The sequence below is a fragment of the Pleurodeles waltl genome, chromosome 1_2, assembly GCF_031143425.1.
Source record: "Pleurodeles waltl isolate 20211129_DDA chromosome 1_2, aPleWal1.hap1.20221129, whole genome shotgun sequence".
Lineage (NCBI taxonomy): Eukaryota > Metazoa > Chordata > Amphibia > Caudata > Salamandridae > Pleurodeles > Pleurodeles waltl.
Window position 1 is genome coordinate 326,642,807 of NC_090437.1, and position 20,842 is coordinate 326,663,648.

At 47.6% G+C, this 20,842-nt stretch overlaps 1 protein-coding gene across 12 annotated transcripts in view; it reads left to right on the top strand.

The window, feature by feature from the left end:
- MPDZ (multiple PDZ domain crumbs cell polarity complex component) overlaps positions 1 to 20,842 on the top strand; it is a 1,044,214-nt gene that overhangs the window by 660,171 nt on the left and 363,201 nt on the right. For all 12 annotated transcript variants that reach the window (XM_069238948.1, XM_069238974.1, XM_069239000.1 and 9 more), the window contains 2 exons: positions 7,157 to 7,248; positions 10,098 to 10,188. In XM_069238948.1, the coding sequence (XP_069095049.1) occupies positions 7,157 to 7,248; positions 10,098 to 10,188 (183 nt within the window). The remainder of the gene's footprint in view (positions 1 to 7,156; positions 7,249 to 10,097; positions 10,189 to 20,842) is intronic.

The window sequence follows — 20,842 nt, forward strand, 5'->3', positions numbered from 1 at the left end:
GTGCCTTATCAGGGCCAGCCTTGGCTTGGGCCACACCTCTAGTAACCAGAAACGATCCCTGTCTATCTAATTATTCCACCTTTATCACTACTTTTAAACAGATGTTTGAACCTGGACTCGAGGCGTCAGCAGAAGAGGCTCTTTGCGAAGTCCAACAAGGGAGTCAAGATGTATTACAATACATCACCCGTTTCAGACAATTAGCAGCAGAAACAACCTGGGTGGAACGTACCTTGGTGACTCTCTTCCGTAGAGGTCTCAGAGAGGACATTAAAGATGAACTAGTGCACTCTGCTAGAATAGAAAACCTCAAAGGATTAATGGACCAGGCACTGACGATAGAATATCGGTTGAATGAACGAAGAATGGAGAAAAAGAAGAGTCGTTTGCCATCTCACTCAGCACCATCTCGCTCCTTCCCTCATCGTACCGAGGAAGTCCGTCCTGAACCCAAAGGGAATACCGAGGAAGAGCCCATGCAGATTGACACGGCTCGAGGACCTTTATCCGCCAGTGAAAGGGAACATAGACGAAGGAAGGGGCTTTGTCTATATTGTGGTGCAGCTGGTCACCTAATTCGCGCTTGCCCCATTCGTCCAACCAAGCCCTTGGGAAACGCCAACTCCCGTCCTCAGTAAGAAGGGTGAGGACGGGATATCGTGATATACCTTCTATTTGCTCTTCCAGGGAGGAAGGAACTGCTCTTTTTCTCTTACCAGTTGTCCTCCATTTAACTGATGTTTCGGGAAGAAAGAACCCTGGCCTTATTAGACTGTGGAGCCAGTGGCCTCTATTTAGATGAAACCTGGGCCAAAGAACGACAGATAACACAAATACCCAAGGAAGTACCAGAACAGGTGCATACCGTAGATGGGTCACTCCTGGCCTCTGGACCTGTACAATATACCACCCCTACCTTCTGTTTACAGTTTGGAAAACACCAAGAAAATCTTTCGTTTGACTTAATTTCATCACCACACCATGTCATGATCCTGGGAATTCCATGGCTTACACGGCACAATCCTTCCATCAACTGGGAAACAAAAACCATTTCGTTGTCCTCCCAGTTTTGTCAACACCACTGCTATTCCGCCGGGGATTATTGGTCCCCAAAAAGTCTCTCAACAGCACCTTCTCAGGTGAGAGGATCCATTAATGTCCTACAGGGAGTTCCCAGACATTACCAGGATTATGCCGATGTGTTCCAGAAGCCTGAAAAGCCTGAACTGCCACCCCACAGAGAATACGACTGTGCCATCCCTTTAGAACCAGACACGGTGGTTCCTTTTGGGCGGATGTACTCTCTCACAGAACCAGAGAAACAGGTTTTGAAGGAGTACCTAGATGAGAACCTACAAAGTGGGTTGATTACTCCCTCCTCTTCACCCGCCGGGGCTCCTCTTTTCTTTGTACCAAAGAAAACCAAAGATTTGCGTCCTTGTATCGATTTCAGGGGATTAAACAGGATCACTGTTAAAGACCGGTATCCGTTACCCCTCATAAAGGACATCTTAGAAGCAGTCAGAGGAGCCAAGAGATTCACCAAGGTGGATCTCCGAGGAGCCTATCATCTACTAAGAATAAGAGAAGGTGATGAGTGGAAGACCGCCTTTAGAACCCCTTTTGGTCACTACGAATATAGAGTAATGCCATTCGGACTCACTAATGCCCCGTCCATCTTTCAAAGATTCATGGATTCTATCTTTTCTGATCTTTTGCAACAAACAGTGGTGGTGTATCTTGACGATATCCTAATCTATTCGGTTCATCCAGAAGAACATTCCAAGCACGTTCGCCAAGTCTTAGAGAGACTCCGACAACATCATTTGTTCTGCAAACCTGAAAAATGCGAGTTTGATCAGTTAGAAGTAAAATACTTGGGATACTGCATAAACCAAACCGGAGTTGCCATGGACTCAGACAAGGTACAGGCTATATTGAATTGGCCATCTCCTTCTTCCATCAAGGAGACTCAATGTTTTCTGGGACTAGCCAACTTCTACCGACAGTTCATAGCAGACTTTGCCCAGAGAACCAGCTACATTACTCAAACCCTTAAAAAAGAACATCTAAAGAAAGGTTTTTGTTGGACACCAGGCGCAGAGTCAGCCTTTCAGGAATTAAAGAAATCCTTTATTCAAGCCCCTATTCTCGACACCCAGACACCAGCAAACAATTCATTGTTGTCACAGACGCCTCAGAAAGAGCCATTGGGGCTGCCTTGTTGCAAAAACAAGACGATGATGATCTAGAACACCCTGTATTTTATCTATCACACATTCTATCTGATTCTGAGCGAAACTATTCCGTGCTAGAACGCGAATTACTCGCCTTGAAAGTCGCATGCACAAAATGGAGACACTTTTTGATGGGATCAAAGGAACCCTTTGAAGCCCGGACCGATCACAGAAATCTACAGTGCTTAAGAAACTTTCAGTGTCAAAATAGCCGGCAGGCTCGATGGGCCTTCTTCTTCAGCCAATATGACTTCTATATCACCTACATCCCGGGTTCTCAGAACATCCTGGCGGATGCCTTGTCCTGACGTTATCCTGAGTGCGGTGATTCCACTGGTCAAAACTTATTTGACAACAATAAGATCACAGGGGTAGCACAGACTTTTTTAGATCAAGTCAAGTCCGAATATGCCCGTCTACACGAAACAGAACTAAAAAAGTTACGTCCGCAGCTGCACACAGATCATGACTATTATTATCATGATAAGGCCCTGTTTTTACCCACTAAAACAGTGCAAACCGAAGCCTTACGTATGTGCCATGATTCCCCTATCGCAGGTCATCGAGGAATGAAGGCCACTCAAGATCTTTTGCTTCGCTCCTTCTGGTGGCCTACTCTCAAGGCGGACACTGAGGCATATGTGTTATCCTGTCCTACATGTGCTCAAGCCAAGACACCCCGAACCAGACCTGTGGGATTACTTCGCCCATTACCTGTTCCCCCAGGCCCGTGGCATACCATATCCACCGATTTTATGTGCGCATTACCTTCCTCAATGGGAAACCACGTCATAATGGTAACTGTGGACTCCTTCACCAAGATGGCCCATTTCACGGCCTTAAGAAAGTTACCAACAGCAAAATAATTAGGGCAGATCTTTACTCAAGAAATCTTCAGGCTACATGGGTTACCCCAAGTCATTATATCGGACAGGGGTCCTCAATATATCTCCCGATTCTGGAATCAATTCTGTAAGACCTTGGGGATCAAGGTGGCCTTATCATCCGGGTTCCACCCTCAAACCAATGGACAAACGGAATGACTCAATCAGGGTCTCGAACAGTACTTACGTAGCTTCTGCAATGCTACACAAACTAGTTGGGCTCCCTACTTACCGCTTACAGAATTCTCCTATAACAATTCCCTACACAGTGCCTCAAAGGTCTCTCCTTTCTATGGCTCCTACGGTTTCCATCCCAGGGCTTTCCCAACTCCCCTGAGAGATAACTCCAATCTTCCTGCCATCTCCTCCTACGTTCGACAGCTACGGGGTATACAACGAATTATCCATTCCAACCTTGTGTCCACCAAGTCCCGCATGAAGAAAATAGCAGATAGGAGACGCTGTGCGGCTCCTCCATATCAGGTCCATGATAAAGTCTGGCTCTCCTCTAGATTCCTACCTCTATGACTCACTCAAAACAAATTCAAACCCCGCTTTTACGGTCCCTTTCTAATTCTCAAGAAAATCAATCCAGTGTCTGTGCGTCTTCGCCTAACTCGGACGTGGAAGATCCACCCGGTGTTCCATGTCTCGCAACTGAAACCTTATCGTCCCGATCCTTTTCATAGGCAGTTACCCTGTCCCCCTCCTCTGTTGGTTGACTATGTGCCTGAGTACGAAGTTCAAGAGATCTGTGACTCTCGGTTTTTCCATGGGCGCCTCCAATATCTTATTCATTGGAAGGGATACCCTATGAGTGAGTGTTCCTGGGAGGATGCCTCTTCAGTTCATGCTCCTCTTTTGATCCGCCGCTTTTTTCGGCTCTTCCCTCACAAACCCGGGGCCTCGGGGGGGGGGGGGGCATACTGTTATGCCGCGGCGCTCGCCGCAGCCGCGGGCTCAGGTTGCCGCGGCGCGGCACGTTAGTTTCGCCGCGGCCGGCGCCCGGGTCGCGGAGAGCGCCGAGGCTGGTGCGCGGGTCGCGGTAAACGCCGCGGCCGACGCTCAGGTCGCGGAGGATGCCGCGGCTCGAACAAGAGCCATGGAGGCTCCTAGGAGCCGGTCTAAGGGTCGCGGCACTCGCCGCTTCCCTTATTTCAAGTTCTGCCATAAAGGCAGATGCGGCAGGGCCTGAGACCCCGAGGGGGTTTCGGGCATGGCCGCATACAGCGCATTATGCGCTTAACGTTTATTTGCTTGCATGTACATTACCTGCCCACCACTTACCGATATCCTTAGAACAAAACCGAACCCTTGCACTTGGTGTACTTTATACTTGCCTTCTTTCTTCCCAGCATGCTGACCACTTCCTCTCTGCCCAGCATGCATTGTTAGACGCACATACCTGATTCACTATTGTTTTCTTTTCCCCAATCCAAGATGGTGGTATTTCTACTTCCTGTTTCCTACTTCCTGTTTAGGGGTATATAAGGGGATCTCAACTGCTTGTCCATTGCGTTGCAACACTCCTTGGTGGTAGTCACGCTCTGATTGATTTCCTCCTGCGAATCCTGTGTGTTCTTGACCTGCCTTGTTTTCCAGTCTTCCTGATCTTCGGTTCTAACGCCCTGGTGTCCTCCTTTCGTTTCAGGGAGTTCCTGTGGAGGTTTTTTACCCTACTCAGGTTTTTCCTCTGGGACTCCTTCTGGAGGGCACGGACTGTAGTGGTTCGCTCATACCAAACAGCACCGTGGCTACCGGAAGGGGTCGCCCCTACCTCGGCCAGAGCAGAACCCGCCGGAACAAGGACCGTTCCCCTACGCCTCTCAGCTTCGACGGTAAGACCATTGAAAACCGTGACACAAACAGAGCCAGCGATGAGGAAAACTGCCCAATTCCATGAATAGCTCCCTCGCCTATACCTTTGAGGATTAGCTGTCTTGATGGGTAAGGTGTCTGGCCTCCTGTCCGCATTCTGTTAATCCACTGTATGTGGAAATAATCTGTAAATTCAGCAATTTCTCTACAGGGGCTAATACTGACAAGTTATCCGCTCCCTCTTTTAAGGGCAATACTAGTTGCTTAGCCTTAACTGATGCTCATAGCTAAACTTAAATTAAAGATTCAAGTTTTTTTTTTAAGAGACCATCAATTTAACGTCTTGTTTTTGACCAAGACTTGCCTCAACAGGTGTTCTTTGTCTGATGTAGAGCTAGCCTTGCCAGAAGGCTACTAAATCATCAGACAAGACCGTAATGACAAAAGAGGTGTCTGTATTGCCATTATTTTTAAATCTGTTTTTACTTGTGACACATTTGACCTTATGTCCTGGGATGCAAGGGGGTAATTTTTATAAATTTTTCTCCTAAAACCTTTATAACATTTCCTTTAAAAAAAAATAGTTTTTAACCTTTTTTGGGGCCTTGCTATACCATCTTCACTGCCCAGGTGCCAACTTCTCACAAGCACACTACACCACATAAATTTTCTGACTTTACAATTATAGGGGATATTCATCTGGCTAATAAATGTTTCTTCTCAGCTCTTAATTTGAGTAATGATATGGAGGCCTTTCAGTTAGTGAAATAGGTCAAGCGTTCCACCCATTTAGCTGGATTAATTTTAGACCCTGTTTTTTTTTCTAACCTATCTTTGAAAGTCGACCTGAAAATCAACCTACCCTTCCATCTGGGCTGGCTTCATTACTACGCAATCCCGATGCTCATTGTATTTGAGCATACAGTCCTTCCTAATCCTGCCTTACTAATAACCTCCAGACGATGATCTAAGCTTACTACTGGGGCCTTTTGTAATCTCCTAAATTTATCCAAAATGGACCTTACAACTGATGTAGAAGTTTAGTTTATCACCGTCTGGGAACTAAAATAAAACATGTGTCCGCCACTGACGTAGCTTCAACAGTTTCATGCTATTCCCTCTGCCCAACTTGCCCCACAACACCATTGCTTCACTTCATCAAACAAAGGGCACCCTATGACTGTCCTGGCCAAACTTCAAAGAGAAAACCTGTTTTCTATCCCTGAGTTCCCAACCCCCAGTTTGCCTATTGCACCTGGATTTGAAAACCAGTGCCAGGAGGGGCCAGATGATGAAGCATTCCACCTTGGGGCTTTTCGTCCTGTTGACAGAGTCTTCATACATGGTACCTGAAGCACCACTGAGGCACCAGTTGTGGGATACTGTTTGTGTTTTCTTCATCAAACATTATTTAGAAGTAATCATCGCCACAGTATTCGAGGAATACACATTTACTTAGACAAGTATGCTTCCAGTAACGTAACATGTATATTTTCGAATCTGTAAATGTAATGCTTTTTGTTTGTTAGTCCACGAAGAAACCCCTTTACCTCCCTCTTGCTAAATTTGTGGGTGTTCTTTCCCTTTCCCCTTCTTGAAAACAGATTTTGAGTTGCTCTTGACAGTAGATAATTTGCAAATTAGAAACCTACCTGCAAAATGTTTGTGAAAACCCATTGCTGGTGTGTCAGCACCAATATGCCTACGATTTGCCCCATAGAGGGATTTACTCACACGTGTGCCACACAGTCATAATTTTGCATGAGAGTGAATCCATTTACAAGGGCAAACGGAAAATCTGACCTATCATTTGAAGTGAACTACGTTAATAATAGAAATGTTATTCAGATATTTTGAATAGTTGCCCCTGATATTTTTTTAAATGTCCAAATCTGTGGTGCGTTTGTTAATGATGAACAATGTAATATCTATTCAGCCCCCACATGGGGGCTAAAAATAGTTTGATAGCAGAATATATTACGCCATCTGTGATTGTTAGCTAGTTTAGTGTGCAATAAATATATTGCTGAGGAAGTGAGAAACAGCACCACAGCAAGAAGGGGGCTGGGGAAGGTGTGATCAAGCCACACAACAGGCCTTTTCACAGTGTTATGTAAAATACAATCCCTTGAATGCATGTATTTTGTATGTGAGGTGGACGTTTATTTTTATTTTTTTGGATTACGCAAACTTAATAAATTTTTATTTTACGTGTAGATTAACGGGCAGATTCTCTATGGTCGAAGTCATCAGAATGCCTCCTCCATAATTAAATGTGCACCATCAAAAGTGACCATTATATTTATCAGGTAGGGGGTATTTCAATTTTTTCTAAGTTTCTTTCAATATTCTAGTGGAATTAAAACTTATTTTCCATGATAACCTTTTATCCATGCATTTACAGCTATTTTATTTGCTTCCTATTGTTGATGGATGATTTTATTGCTCTTTCAATGGGGGCACCAGTGATTTACATCAATACAGATAACTGGCTTGAGGAATGCCTGTAGGCCCAGCTCAAATGAAGAGAATATATGTGCACCGAACCTTAGTAATATTAGGAAATATTATAGGTTTTTTTAATGGAAACATGCTACTGCACCCTCTGAATATCCTACAGTCACCACACTGGATTCAGTAAGGTTCCCAAGCAACAACTCAGCAGCATCACCATATGGCACTATGCTGAATCAGCATTAACTCCACCTGTACTGCATTTGTCAACATTCACATTTACATTGCAGCAGTATTAGTTATTCTTTTTTCACACCTCATAAACTTAAGGTCAGACCTGTTCTCAGTGCTCCTCTGAAAAAAGTCCTCAGACTTTGGCAGTGACTAAGTCAAATGTCTTCTTCTGCAATTTGATGGTTTAAGCCCTGAGACATATACTGTAATGAGATGTCTTTGGACTTGCATACCATCTCCATATGGTTTCTTGTATGAGAGCACCATCCATTCACCTGCAATTCTTGTTTCTTAATACATGTAAAGACCATTAGGGATTGGAAGGCAAAGCTAGTTTTGGGAATGTCCAGCATGGATGAGCCAAAGTGTCCCTGTCTAATTCCCATAAATCCCCAGAAAAGGAAGACAAAATGCATCATTAGAGAAATGAGAAATCCTCCTTCTCTTTGATGAAATGGTCCCACTCCTGGGACTGTTTGGAATGTTAATGCTACTCCCAGATGCCGGCCTCTTCTTCATTGTTGAATTTCAGTGGTTAAAAAAGGAAAGCTATAACTTTTGAATCCATTGTCTGACCATACAAAGGCTTACTCTTTCCAGTCAGCTAACTTGGATCTCCTCAGGATGTCTCTATTACCTTCGGGAGCATACCCCAAGGGTCGACCCAATCCTGTGGTTTGGGCAGCTGTGAACCCGATGCCACATCTGCGTCTCCACATTCTCTGGCCTTGGTGCCTTGAAAGAAGCTAGTGCCCTCCAAGATGCCACTCCCCTATAGTTGGCACCACCTTATGAGCTGTTCTTGGTGCTGCCTTTCATGCCCTTAAAATTTCTTAAATCATCTGACTGGCAACAGAAAAAGGTGATGCCTGTTTTGAAGATTTCTTGCTGCTAACTCTTCCCAGGGAAGGCCCACCTCCTATGCTCTTGCTCTGCCTGAAAAGGATTATGACCATACAGAAAGTGATGACTCAAAGCCATTAACCTCCTCCCATCTTAGAACACAGTCACTGTCCTCGACCTCAATTTACAAACATGCATGTGGTTTGGACACCTCTTCAGAACGGGGGATCCCTTACTCCTGTGACCCTTCTATGGAGACGGTCCCTGTGCTCAAGTAAGGTGTACAAAAAGAAGAAGAATCTTTTAAGTTGAACTTCCTCCTTTGTGGAAGTTAAAATCAAACATTGTAACACTATCTTGCAGCATCCTTAACAGTTTCAGAACCCCCCGCAAAGATGAAGCCATGCCTTACTCATGGCCCTCCAGAGTATAAGTCTTTGAAGCTGGACTCTGTGGCCAATAAATGCTTTGACTCTGGCATCCTTGTCCTCCACACAGCTAATTCTTGGTGCCTCCTGGCATGTTCTGTCCATGCTCTTTGGAAATTGGCAAAACAATAGTCATTTAACACCCCAACCACATGAAAATGCCCTTCTCCACCCTGGTCAGTAATGGTTTGGATGCTTCCAAATAAATGTTTAAGTGCATCTTAGATTCTACAGACACAATGGTTCAGCCTATAGACTAAGCTGTCACCCTTATGCCACCCTGCTTTAATGCGTTCCATGGGCATCTCTTGAGATCTCCAAACCACATTCCTGATTATGCCTTTTGATGACGAGTGGCTACTTGATGAGAAGGCTGACTCACTTGGTCTGCCCTGTCCAGGGAGGCAGTTTCACTAGTTGTACTGTAAAATTCAGAATAGTCCAAGTCACAACAGTCGTGGAAGTAATAAACGAGGGAGAAAACCCCAAAGCCTATGGAAGGCCTCACCATCATCTGTCCTTAACCTGCAGAATCTCTTCTTGGGATTTATGATGGCTCTAGTGACCAACTCGATGCTGCAAATACTCACAGAGCAGCACCCTAAACATTTCAAACCTGTGGAGCAGAGTTTTACTGATTAAAAAAATATTAGTCTCTAAACAAATGCCTGACTTAGAGCCCATGTAATGAAATATTCAGGTGGAAGCATTCACTCATTAAAGACAACAGCATATTTGCTTTAGGCGTACAACCAATGACAAAATTGACAAGTGGTTCCCAATCCAATACAATGAAGCGTCACTCAATACTGTCCAAGGTTACCAGACTGTCCGACAACTAACATAATATTTTTTTCCAATCTGCTTGGCTGTGAGCATGCTGTGAGCATGTGTGACACAAACTCTGGCACTACTTCCCAAAATTATCAGACAATATAGGTTCTGGAAGGTAGTAATGTCAGCTGTATATGTGACATACTTTACTTTTTAATGCAGGAAAAACTTTGAATTGTCCAGTATGTGCACTCCTCTACTACTTTGCATTTTGCCTTTTTGACATTTAATTGCACTATGTCAGTATGTAAGATTATCTATGGACAAGGAATATATTTTAGTAACTCGTTGTCTAGTCAACTGCTGAGTATATTATATTAATTACTGGGTTGTTAGAAACCTAATGTTGCACATTTATTTTACAGAAATAAGGATTCCTTGGATCAGATGGCTGTCTGTCCCATAAAATCAACCGAGCCTTCAGCATCTGTTTCAGTGACTTTCCCAAATCAGGAGGTAAACTATACAAGAATACTGTTGGTGTCTTCTCTGTGCCTTTAAGACCTAGAACAGGTGTCTCCTACCAGTTGATCGCGAGCTACTGGTAGCTCGAAGACATCTTCAGAGTAGCTCACACCCTTGAGTTCATTTTTAAATAAGCAGAGGGTCATATTTCTTTTTTAAAGCTAAGGGAAGGCTATGTTGATTTTACAATATCAGACTTCTAGATGCAGATTCCTTACCTTTAAATTCCCTGGCGTCCGCTTCAAATCCAGAATTTTTTTGCTGAGAAATAGCCTGCTCACGCAGTCGGGTGGCGTTGTTCGAATCCGCGTGCGTCGTTCAGCTCCGTGAGGCTTTGTAACTTTGCATCTGTGACATCACGGTCGCCTATAAAGGCACCACTCCGGTGCGCGTACATCAGTTCTTTTCCTTCCACTCCAGTTAAGCACAGGTCTGGGATCGAGCTACCCTCTACCTTTTTTGGCAGGCCTTTATTTTTACCATTTTGCCCAAGATTTTTCATGTCTGTGTGAGGATGTCATCGAGGAAGACTGGGTTTAAGCCATGTGGCGCCTGCCATCCGGCCATGTTGGTGACGTACCCCCACCAGGTAGGTCTGTAGCGCCTTGACTAGACCACTAGACCACAACGCAAAGCCGTGCTCCGACTATCGACTTCGGTTGGCGCGACTCCTAGGAGGTCATGGTCCCGCTCAAGGAGGACGTTGCGGGACCGCTCCAGGAGCCCTAAGTCCTCTTCTTCGCACTCGAGGTCCTCTGGGCACTCAGGGAAGAGGCACAAGAAAAAGAAGTCGTCGTCCAAGCTGACTTCAACTTCGCCACGCCTGTCGGCTGACGAGGAATCACAGGAATGTCGAGGTTCCGAGCACGGTTCGGCAGAGCCGATGCCATGGCCGACTTGGCGTTTCCCATCTTATCCGGGAGCCGGAGCGGCCCCCACTCAAATTAAAGACTTCTACGAAGCCACGCGCCTCATTTTTTAGCAGGCTGCCCCCACGGGTGGGTCTTTGGACCCAGCAGGGTCAGGAGGGGCCCCATCGGGTTTGATGCCAGTGGCTTCAGCCTCAGTGCCGTTGGGGACCCCGGGATCCGAAATCAGATCTGGACCGTGCCAGTTCCACACAGTTGGCCTTCTCTTGTGCCGGTTCCAATGTCGACGCTCCTCCCACTGCCGGCGACCACCGGTGGTGTGAGCCCCATCCTCATTCCAGACGATCCAGAGCCGGAACGACGTCGTATGATGCCGATTTCGACTTTAACGGTGCCAACACAGCCCAGATCAGTGCCTGAGGCTTATTTTGAACAGCCAGGCACAGGTGCGGAATGACTCCTTTAGAGTATGGTTTAGAGGAGCAGGACTAGTATGAAGATCTAGGGGAAGCCAGTGGACTGGATACTTCTCCAGATGCTGGTATGCTCTCACCTCCTTCTGTGGCTACGGAGGAGGGAGCGTTATATGCCATTGTGGTGTGTAGAGCCGTTGAGGTCTTGGACCTAGACTTGCCTATGGTGCCAGTCAGGACTAACTTCCTGACAGAGGTGCTTCAGCCAGGGGTTGCTACATCAGAGCTGATGTTACCCTTCAATGAGGCCCTCACTGATGTCCTGTTGGCGACGTGGTCCAAACCCAGCACAGGGGCTCCTGTAAATAGGACAATTGGCCGCCGCCATCGACCAGCTCCTACCAACCCTAGTTTCCTCACTCAACACCCCACCCCGGAGAGCTTCGTGGTCCAAGCCTCCACTTCCCATGGTGCCTTCGCTTCCGCTCCCCTGGATAGGGAATCCAAGAGGCTGGACCTATTTGGGAAGAAGATGTTTTCTTGCTCCAGCCCAGCATTGAGGTCTGTAAACACCTCATGCCTATTGTGCCATTTTTCCCATACTTTATGGGATACAATGGCACTGGTGCTGTCCCGGTCCCGGAGGGCGTATGGGACACTCAGGCTGTCAAGGATGGGAGAGATACTCACTGGCCAGGGCGATTTCATCGACAGTGGCCCTTCGTCGCCATGCCTGTCTTCGTACCACTGGCTTTTCGGGGGATGTCAAGGCAAATCTGATAGACATGCCCTTCGATGGCTCACGCCTTTTTGGAGAAAAGGCAGACTCGGCGCTTGAGCGGTTCAAGGACTTTCGAGCTACAGCCAGATCCTTGGGCCTCTCAGCGCCTGCTCTCCAGCAGTCTGCCTTTCGTCCCTTTCAAGGTTTCGGAAGGGGCGGAGTACCACGCCACAGGCAGGTCAGCCATCGTGTGACGATGAGGTTGTGGTACCTTCAGACCCAGAGGGTCTAGCCAGGGGACGGCCATCACCCAGCCCCCCTCTTCCGCAAAGTCCAAGCATCCTAGTATGGTTCTCCAAGACCATATCCATCCAGTTGAATTGAGGATTTGTTTCATCTCCCTCACTGGCGGTCCATAATATCGGACAAATGGATCTTGCAGATTATGCAGTAGGGCTATCCTCTCCCCTTCCAGACTTTTCCTCCCTCTAGCTCTCCATTGAAAGAATGGCTGATGAAGGATCATTTAATCTTGCTCCGCGAGGAAGTTACAGCCCTCATGGCCAAAGGAGCCAAAGAAAGAGTCCCGATTTCCGAAGTAGGCAGTGGTTGTTATTCTCACTACTTTCTGATTCCAAAAAAGAATAAGGGTCTTCACCCTATCTTGGATTTAAGGGATGTCAATCTCTTCCTCAGAAAGGAGAAATTCAGGATGCTTTTTCTGGCTCAGGTCTTGCCTGTCCTAGACCAAGGAGACTGGATGGTAGTGTTGGACTTGCAGGATGCATACTTTCGCATCCCCATCCTGAATGCCCCCAGGCGTTACTTGCGGTTCAAAGTGGTCCACGAGCACTTTCAGTTTACCGTGCTCCCCTTCAGTCTCACCAGTGCCCCTCGGGTGTTCACCAAGGTGATGGCTGTGTTAGCAGCTCATCTGCGCAGGTTAGGGATTTCAGTCTTCCCCTACCTCAACGACTGGCTATTATAGGCTCCTACGGCCCAGGCTCTTGTCACCCACCTTCCGACTACGGCAGACCTCGTCCATTTGCTGAGGATCACTATAAACGTGCCAAAGTCACACCTGACTCCCTTTCAGAAGCTCCCTTTTATCGGGGCTGTTCTGGACACAGTGCAGTTTCGGGTTTATCTTCCCGACCAGGGAGTCCAGAATATTCAGGTTATGATACCAATGTTTTGGCCTCTATTCTGGATTTCCGTGAGAAAGACTCTGAGGACTGTTGGGACTCATGGCTTCCTGCATCCTGTTAGTCAAACATGCCAGATGGCATATGATTGCTCTGCAGTGTGACCTGAAGATCCAGTGGGCACAGCATCAGGGAAATATTACCAACACGGTTCAGATATCTGAGGGAACTGCAAAGGACCTGCAGTGGTGGTTAGTGAACTGTGATTGGGTCAGAGGCAGACTCCTCTCCCTTCCCCAGCCAGATCTCACAGTAGTGACAGATGCGCCACTTCTGGCATGGGGTGGCCATCTGGGGAGGTGGAGATCAGAGGCTTCTGCCTCTGGTGAAATCATGACTCCATATCAACTTGCTGGAGCTCCAGGCGATCCAACTAGCACTGAAAGCATTTCTTCCCGTTGTGAAAGGTAAGTTAGTGTATGTGTTCACGGACAACACCACTGTGATATGGTACTGCAAAAAGCTAGGCGATGTTGGGTTGTGGACCCTTTGTCAAGAGGCTCTGCGTCTCTGGCCATTGCTGGAACAGCAGGGCATAATCCTGGTGGTTCAACACCTGGGAGGTTCTCTGAACACCAGGAAGGACAAACTCAGCCGTTGATGTCTAGCGGATCACAAATGGTATATCCATCCGGAGGTGGTACAAGGACTCTCAGCAGTGGGGAAAGCCTTGGTTAGATCTGTTCGCCTCTGCAGAGAACATACAATGTCGTCAGTATTGCGCGTTGGAGTTTCCAAGGCAGCAATCAGTCTGCACCGCTTTTCGTGACAAGTGGAGTTCAGGCCTCCTGTACGCTTTTCCGCCCATAGCACTCCTGCCCAGAGTTCTCAAGAAGATCAAGAACGACCAGGTCCGAGTCATCTTAGTGGTTCCAGATTGGGCATGGAGAGTCTGGTATCCCGAGCTTCTCAAAATGATCATCATTCCTTTGATCAAGCTGCCCCTTTGGGAGGATCTTCTGTCGCAGCAGCAGGGGAGGGTTCGCCACCCGAACCTGTCAACTCTGTGCCTTCATGCGTGGAGATTGAGCGGCGACAGTTGATGGCTTTTGACCTTCCTCCCGAAGTTTGTAAAGTTATTTTGGGAGCCAGGCGTCCCTCGACTAAAACGGAATACACCTGTCATTGGAAACGCTTTGTATATTATTGTACAGAAAGGTCTATTGATCCTCTTTCTGCTTCTCTTTCCGATATTATTCTCTTCATACTTTTCCTTGCTGTAAAGAAATGGCTCCCTGTTGCAGTTACCCCCCACTTTTTGCCTGATACTGATGCTGACTTGACTGAGAAGTGTGCTGGGACCCTGCTAACCAGGCCCCAGCACCAGTGTTCTTTCACCTAAAATGTACCATTGATCCCACAATTGGCACACCCTGGCATCCAGATAAGTCCCTTGTAACTGGTACCTCTGGTACCAAGGGCCCTGATGCCAGGGAAGGTCTCTAAGGGCTGCAGCATGCATTATGCCACCCTAGAGACCCCTCACTCAGCACAGCCACACTGCTTACAAGCCTGGGTGTGCTAGTGAGAACAAAATGAGTAAGTCGACATGGCACTCCCCTCAGGGTGCCATGCCAGCCTCTCACTCCCTATGCAGTATAGATAAGACACCCCTCTAGCAGGCCTTACAGCCCTAAGGCAGGGTGCACTATACCATAGGTGAGGGTACCAGTGCATGAGCACTGTGCCCCTACAGTGTCTAAGCAAAACCTTAGACATTGTAAGTGCAGGGTAGCCATAAGAGTATATGGTCTGGGAGTCTGTTTTACACGAACTCCACAGCACCATAATGGCTACACTGAAAACTGGGAAGTTTGGTATCAAACTTCTCAGCACAATAAATGCACACTGATGCCAGTGTACATTTTATTGTAAAATACACCACAGAGGGCACCTTAGAGGTGCCCCCTGAAACTTAACCAACTATCTGTGTAGGCTGACTGGTTCCAGCAGCCTGCCACACTAGAGACATGTTGCTGGCCCCATGGGGAGAGTGCCTTTGTCACTCTGAGGCCAGTAACAAAGCCTGCACTGGGTGGAGATGCTAACACCTCCCCCAGGCAGGAGCTGTAACACCTGGCGGTGAGCCTCAAAGGCTCACCCCTTTGTCACAACCCAGCAGGGCACTCCAGCTTAGTGGAGTTGCCCGCCCCCTCCGGCCACGGCCCCCACTTTTGGCGGCAAGGCTGGAGGGAACAAAGAAAGCAACAAGGAGGAGTCACTGGCCAGTCAGGACAGCCCCTAAGGTGTCCTGAGCTGAGGTGACTCTTACTTTTAGAAATCCTCCATCTTGCAGATGGAGGATTCCCCCAATAGGGTTAGGATTGTGACCCCCTCCCCTTGGGAGGAGGCACAAAGAGGGTGTACCCACCCTCAGGGCTAGTAGCCATTGGCTACTAACCCCCCTGACCTAAACACGCCCTTAAATTTAGTATTTAAGGGCTACCCTGAACCCTAGAAAATTAGATTCCTGCAACAACAAGAAGAAGGACTGCCCAGCTGAAAACCCCTGCAGAGGAAGACCAGAAGACAACAACTGCCTTGGCTCCAGAAACTCACCGGCCTGTCTCCTGCCTTCCAAAGAACTCTGCTCCAGCGACGCCTTCCAAAGGGACCAGCGACCTCTGAATCCTCTGAGGACTGCCCTGCTTCGACGACGACAAGAAACTCCCGAGGACAGCGGACCTGCCCCAAAAAGACTGCAACTTTGTTTCAAGAAGCAGCTTTAAAGAACCCTGCAATCTCCCCGCAAGAAGCGTGAGACTTGCAACACTGCACCCGGCGACCCCGACTCGGCTGGTGGAGAACCAACACCTCAGGGAGGACCCCCGGACTACTCTACGACTGTGAGTACCAAAACCTGTCCCCCCTGAGCCCCCACAGCGCCGCCTGCAGAGGGAATCCCGAGGCTTCCCCTGACCGCGACTCTCTGAAACCTAAGTCCCGACGCCTGGAAAAGACCCTGCACCCGCAGCCCCCAGGACCTGAAGGACCGGACTTTCACTGCAGAAGTGACCCCCAGGAGTCCCTCTCCCTTGCCCAAGTGGAGGTTTCTCCGAGGAAGCCCCCCCTTGCCTGCCTGCAGCGCTGAAGAGATCCCTTGATCTCTCATTGACTTCCATTGCGAACCCGACGCTTGTTCTAACACTGCACCCGGCCGCCCCCGCGCCGCTGAGGGTGAAATTTCTGTGTGGGCTTGTGTCCCCCCCGGTGCCCTACAAAACCCCTCTGGTCTGCCCTCCGAAGACGCGGGTACTTACCTGCAAGCAGACCGGAACCGGGGCACCCCCTTCTCTCCATTCTAGCCTATGTGTTTTGGGCACCACTTTGAACTCTGCACCTGACCGGCCCTGAGCTGCTGGTGTGGTGACTTTGGGGTTGCTCTGAACCCCCAACGGTGGGCTACCTTGGACCAAGAACTAAACCCTGTAAGTGTCTTACTTACCTGGTAAAACTAACAAAAACTTACCTCCCCCAGGAACTGTGAAAATTGCACTAAGTGTCCACTTTTAAAACAGCTATTTGTCAATAACTTGTAAAGTATACATGCAATTTTTATGATTTGAAGTTCCTAAAGTACTTACCTGCAATACCTTTCGAATGAGATATTACATGTAGAATTTGAACCTGTGGTTCTTAAAATAAACTAAGAAAAGATATTTTTCTATATAAAAACCTATTGGCTGGATTTGTCTCTGAGTGTGTGTACCTCATTTATTGTCTTGTGTATGTGCAACAAATGCTTAACACTACTCCTTGGATAAGCCTACTGCTCGACCACACTACCACAAACTAGAGCATTAGTATTATCTCTTTTTACCACTATTTTACCTCTAAGGGGAACCCTTGGACTCTGTGCATGCTATTCCTTACTTTGAAATAGCACATACAGAGCCAACTTCCTACATTGGTGGATCAGCGGTGGGGTACAAGACTTTGCATTTGCTGGACTACTCAGCCAATACCTGATCACACGACAAATTCCAAAATTGTCATTAGAAATTGATTTTTGCAATTTGAAAAGTTTTCTAAATTCTTAAAAGTCCTGCTAGGGCCTTGTGTGTTAAGTCCCTGTTTAGCATTTCTTTTAGAGTTTAAAAGTTTGTAAAAGTTTGAATTAGATTCTAGAACCAGTTGTAGATTCTTAAAAAGTATTCCAACTTTTAGAAGCAAAATGTCTAGCACAGATGTGACTGTGGTGGAACTCGACACCACACCTTACCTCCATCTTAAGATGAGGGAGCTAAGGTCACTCTGTAAAATAAAGAAAATAACAATGGGCCCCAAACCTACCAAAATACAGCTCCAGGAGCTTTTGGCAGAGTTTGAAAAGGCCAACCCCTCTGAGGGTGGCAACTCAGAGGAAGAGGATAGTGACTTGGAGGAAAATTCCCCCCTACCAGTCCTATCTAGGGAGAACAGGGTCCCTCAAACCCTGACTCCAAAAATAATAGTCAGAGATGCTGGTTCCCTCACAGGAGAGACCAACACCTCTGAAATCACTGAGGATAACTCCAGTGAAGATGACCCCCTGTTAGCCAGGATGGTCAAAAGATTGGCTTTGGAAAAGCAGCTCCTAGCCATAGAAAGGGAAAGAAAAGAGATGGGCCTAGGTCCCATCGATGGTGGCAGCAACTTAAATAGGGTCAGAGATTCTCCTGACATCCTAAAAATCCCCAAAGGGATTGTAACAAAATATGAAGATGGTGATGACATCACCAAATGGTTCACAGCTTTTGAGAGGGCTTGTGTAACCAGAAAAGTAAACAGATCTCACTGGGGTGCTCTCCTTTGGGAAATGTTCACTGGAAAGTGTAGGGATAGACTCCTCACACTCTCTGGAAAAGATGCAGAATCTTATGACCTCATGAAGGGTACCCTGATTGAGGGCTTTGGATTCTCCACTGAGGAGTATAGAATTAGATTCAGGGGGGCTCAAAAATCCTCGAGCCAGACCTGGGTTGATTTTGTAGACTACTCAGTAAAAACACTAGATGGTTGGTTAACTGGAAATGAAGTGTGTGACTATGTTGGGCTTTATAATTTGTTTATGAAAGAACACATTTTAAGTAACTGCTTCAATGAAAAGTTGCATCAGTATCTGGTAGACCTAGGTCCAATTTCTCCCCAAGAATTGGGAAAGAAGGCAGACCACTGGGTCAAGACTAGGGTAACCAAAACTTCCACTGGGGGTGACCAAAAGAAAGGGGTTACAAAAACTCCCCAGGAGAAAGTGGGTGACACTAGAAACAAAGAAAAAGAGTCCTCTGTAGGCCCCCAAAAACCAGAACAGGTGGGTGGGCCCCAAGACACAACCCAAAACAAAGGTGGGTACCAGGGTAAGAACTGGGATGCCACTAAGGCATGGTGCCACAACTGTAAACAGTCTGGGCACCACACCAAGGACACTTCTTGTCCCAAAAACAAACCCCAGAACAAAATTCCAGGGGTAACCAGTGTAGCCATGGGAGATGACTCCTCAGATGAGGAGGTCTTCATAGCCTTCAACTGGAAACAGGGCCCAACAGGTGAGTTGGAGATTCCAGAGGGAAGTAGACACTTCCACCACCTACTGGTGAATGGAATCCCAACCACTGCCCTGAGAGACACTTGTGCCAGTCACACTATTGTGCATGACAGGCTGGTGCTCTCAAACCAGTACATCCCAGGTGAGACTGCCAGGGTAAGAGTTAGCCTAGACAGGGTCACTAAGAGGCCTGTGGCTTTAGTACCCATAGAAGTGGGTGGCACTCTTAGCTGGAGAAGGGTAGTAGTCAGTACAGACCTCCCCCTTGATTGTCTCCTTGGAAATGACTACCCAGAGGTTAGTCAGAGCCTAAGAGAAGAACTGGTCCAGGGCCAGTCCTCTCCCAAGGATTCTGGAGTGCCTGCCTCTGCAGTAAATGCAAGTAGGCCCCAGAAGAAAAAGAAAAGGAAACAGAGTAGGAAAGGTGGACAACCTTTAGCCAAGGTTCCAGCAAGCCAAGGAGATTCTGCTCCAGTAGGGGAGAACTCCAAAAATGGCTCTGATCAAGTCCAACCTGACCCACAAGAAATCCTGGCTAGTCAGGCAACTGTTAAGCCTGGGTGGGTGGCTCCTCAGCTAACAGAAGAAAGAGTGGAAGAAGGGTGTTTACTACAAGATGTGGTAACCCCCCACTCTAATACAGCAGACAGGCACCCTGAACCCAAAGAAGCCTGTAACTTAGCCCCTTCCCTTGTAGGTGAAGAGCTAAAGGTGTGGTTCTGGGCATTGACAGCTGTCAGTGGCCTCTGCTGGGTGTTAGCCTTTATGGCTGCACTATCCTTGGCATGGTGGTCTGACCCCATGCCAAATAACAAGTTAGGCCCCCTGACCCTGTTGGTCATGGTGGGGTTACTCCAGCTCTGGGTAACCTCTTTGGGTAAGCTAGGGGTGACCCTGGCTAAGATAAGATTAGCAGAGGTGGATACCTCTAACCCCAAAATAGAGAGAATGGGTGAAGACATAAAAAGCACAGACGAGAGGCAGTTCAGACTAGGTCCTATCACTGTGGAAGTGGGTCAGTTCCCCAGAGGGAATGACCTGAACAGGGGGATGTAAGGCAGAGTAGGCCCTGCAACAAACCAGCCATTTCCTCTACTCTTCCTCGCCTGACAGACTAGGAAGACTCTTCCAGCGTTGGCTGAGTCTCCTGGCCTGTGGGCTGGGGGGGGGCTTGTGTAAAGAAATGGCTCCCTGTTGCAGTTACCCCCCACTTTTTGCCTGATACTGATGCTGACTTGACTGAGAAGTGTGCTGGGACCCTGCTAACCAGGCCCCAGCACCAGTGTTCTTTCACCTAAAATGTACCATTGATCCCACAATTGGCACACCCTGGCATCCAGATAAGTCCCTTGTAACTGGTACCTCTGGTACCAAGGGCCCTGATGCCAGGGAAGGTCTCTAAGGGCTGCAGCATGCATTATGCCACCCTAGAGACCCCTCACTCAGCACAGCCACACTGCTTACAAGCCTGGGTGTGCTAGTGAGAACAAAATGAGTAAGTCGACATGGCACTCCCCTCAGGGTGCCATGCCAGCCTCTCACTCCCTATGCAGTATAGATAAGACACCCCTCTAGCAGGCCTTACAGCCCTAAGGCAGGGTGCACTATACCATAGGTGAGGGTACCAGTGCATGAGCACTGTGCCCCTACAGTGTCTAAGCAAAACCTTAGACATTGTAAGTGCAGGGTAGCCATAAGAGTATATGGTCTGGGAGTCTGTTTTACACGAACTCCACAGCACCATAATGGCTACACTGAAAACTGGGAAGTTTGGTATCAAACTTCTCAGCACAATAAATGCACACTGATGCCAGTGTACATTTTATTGTAAAATACACCACAGAGGGCACCTTAGAGGTGCCCCCTGAAACTTAACCAACTATCTGTGTAGGCTGACTGGTTCCAGCAGC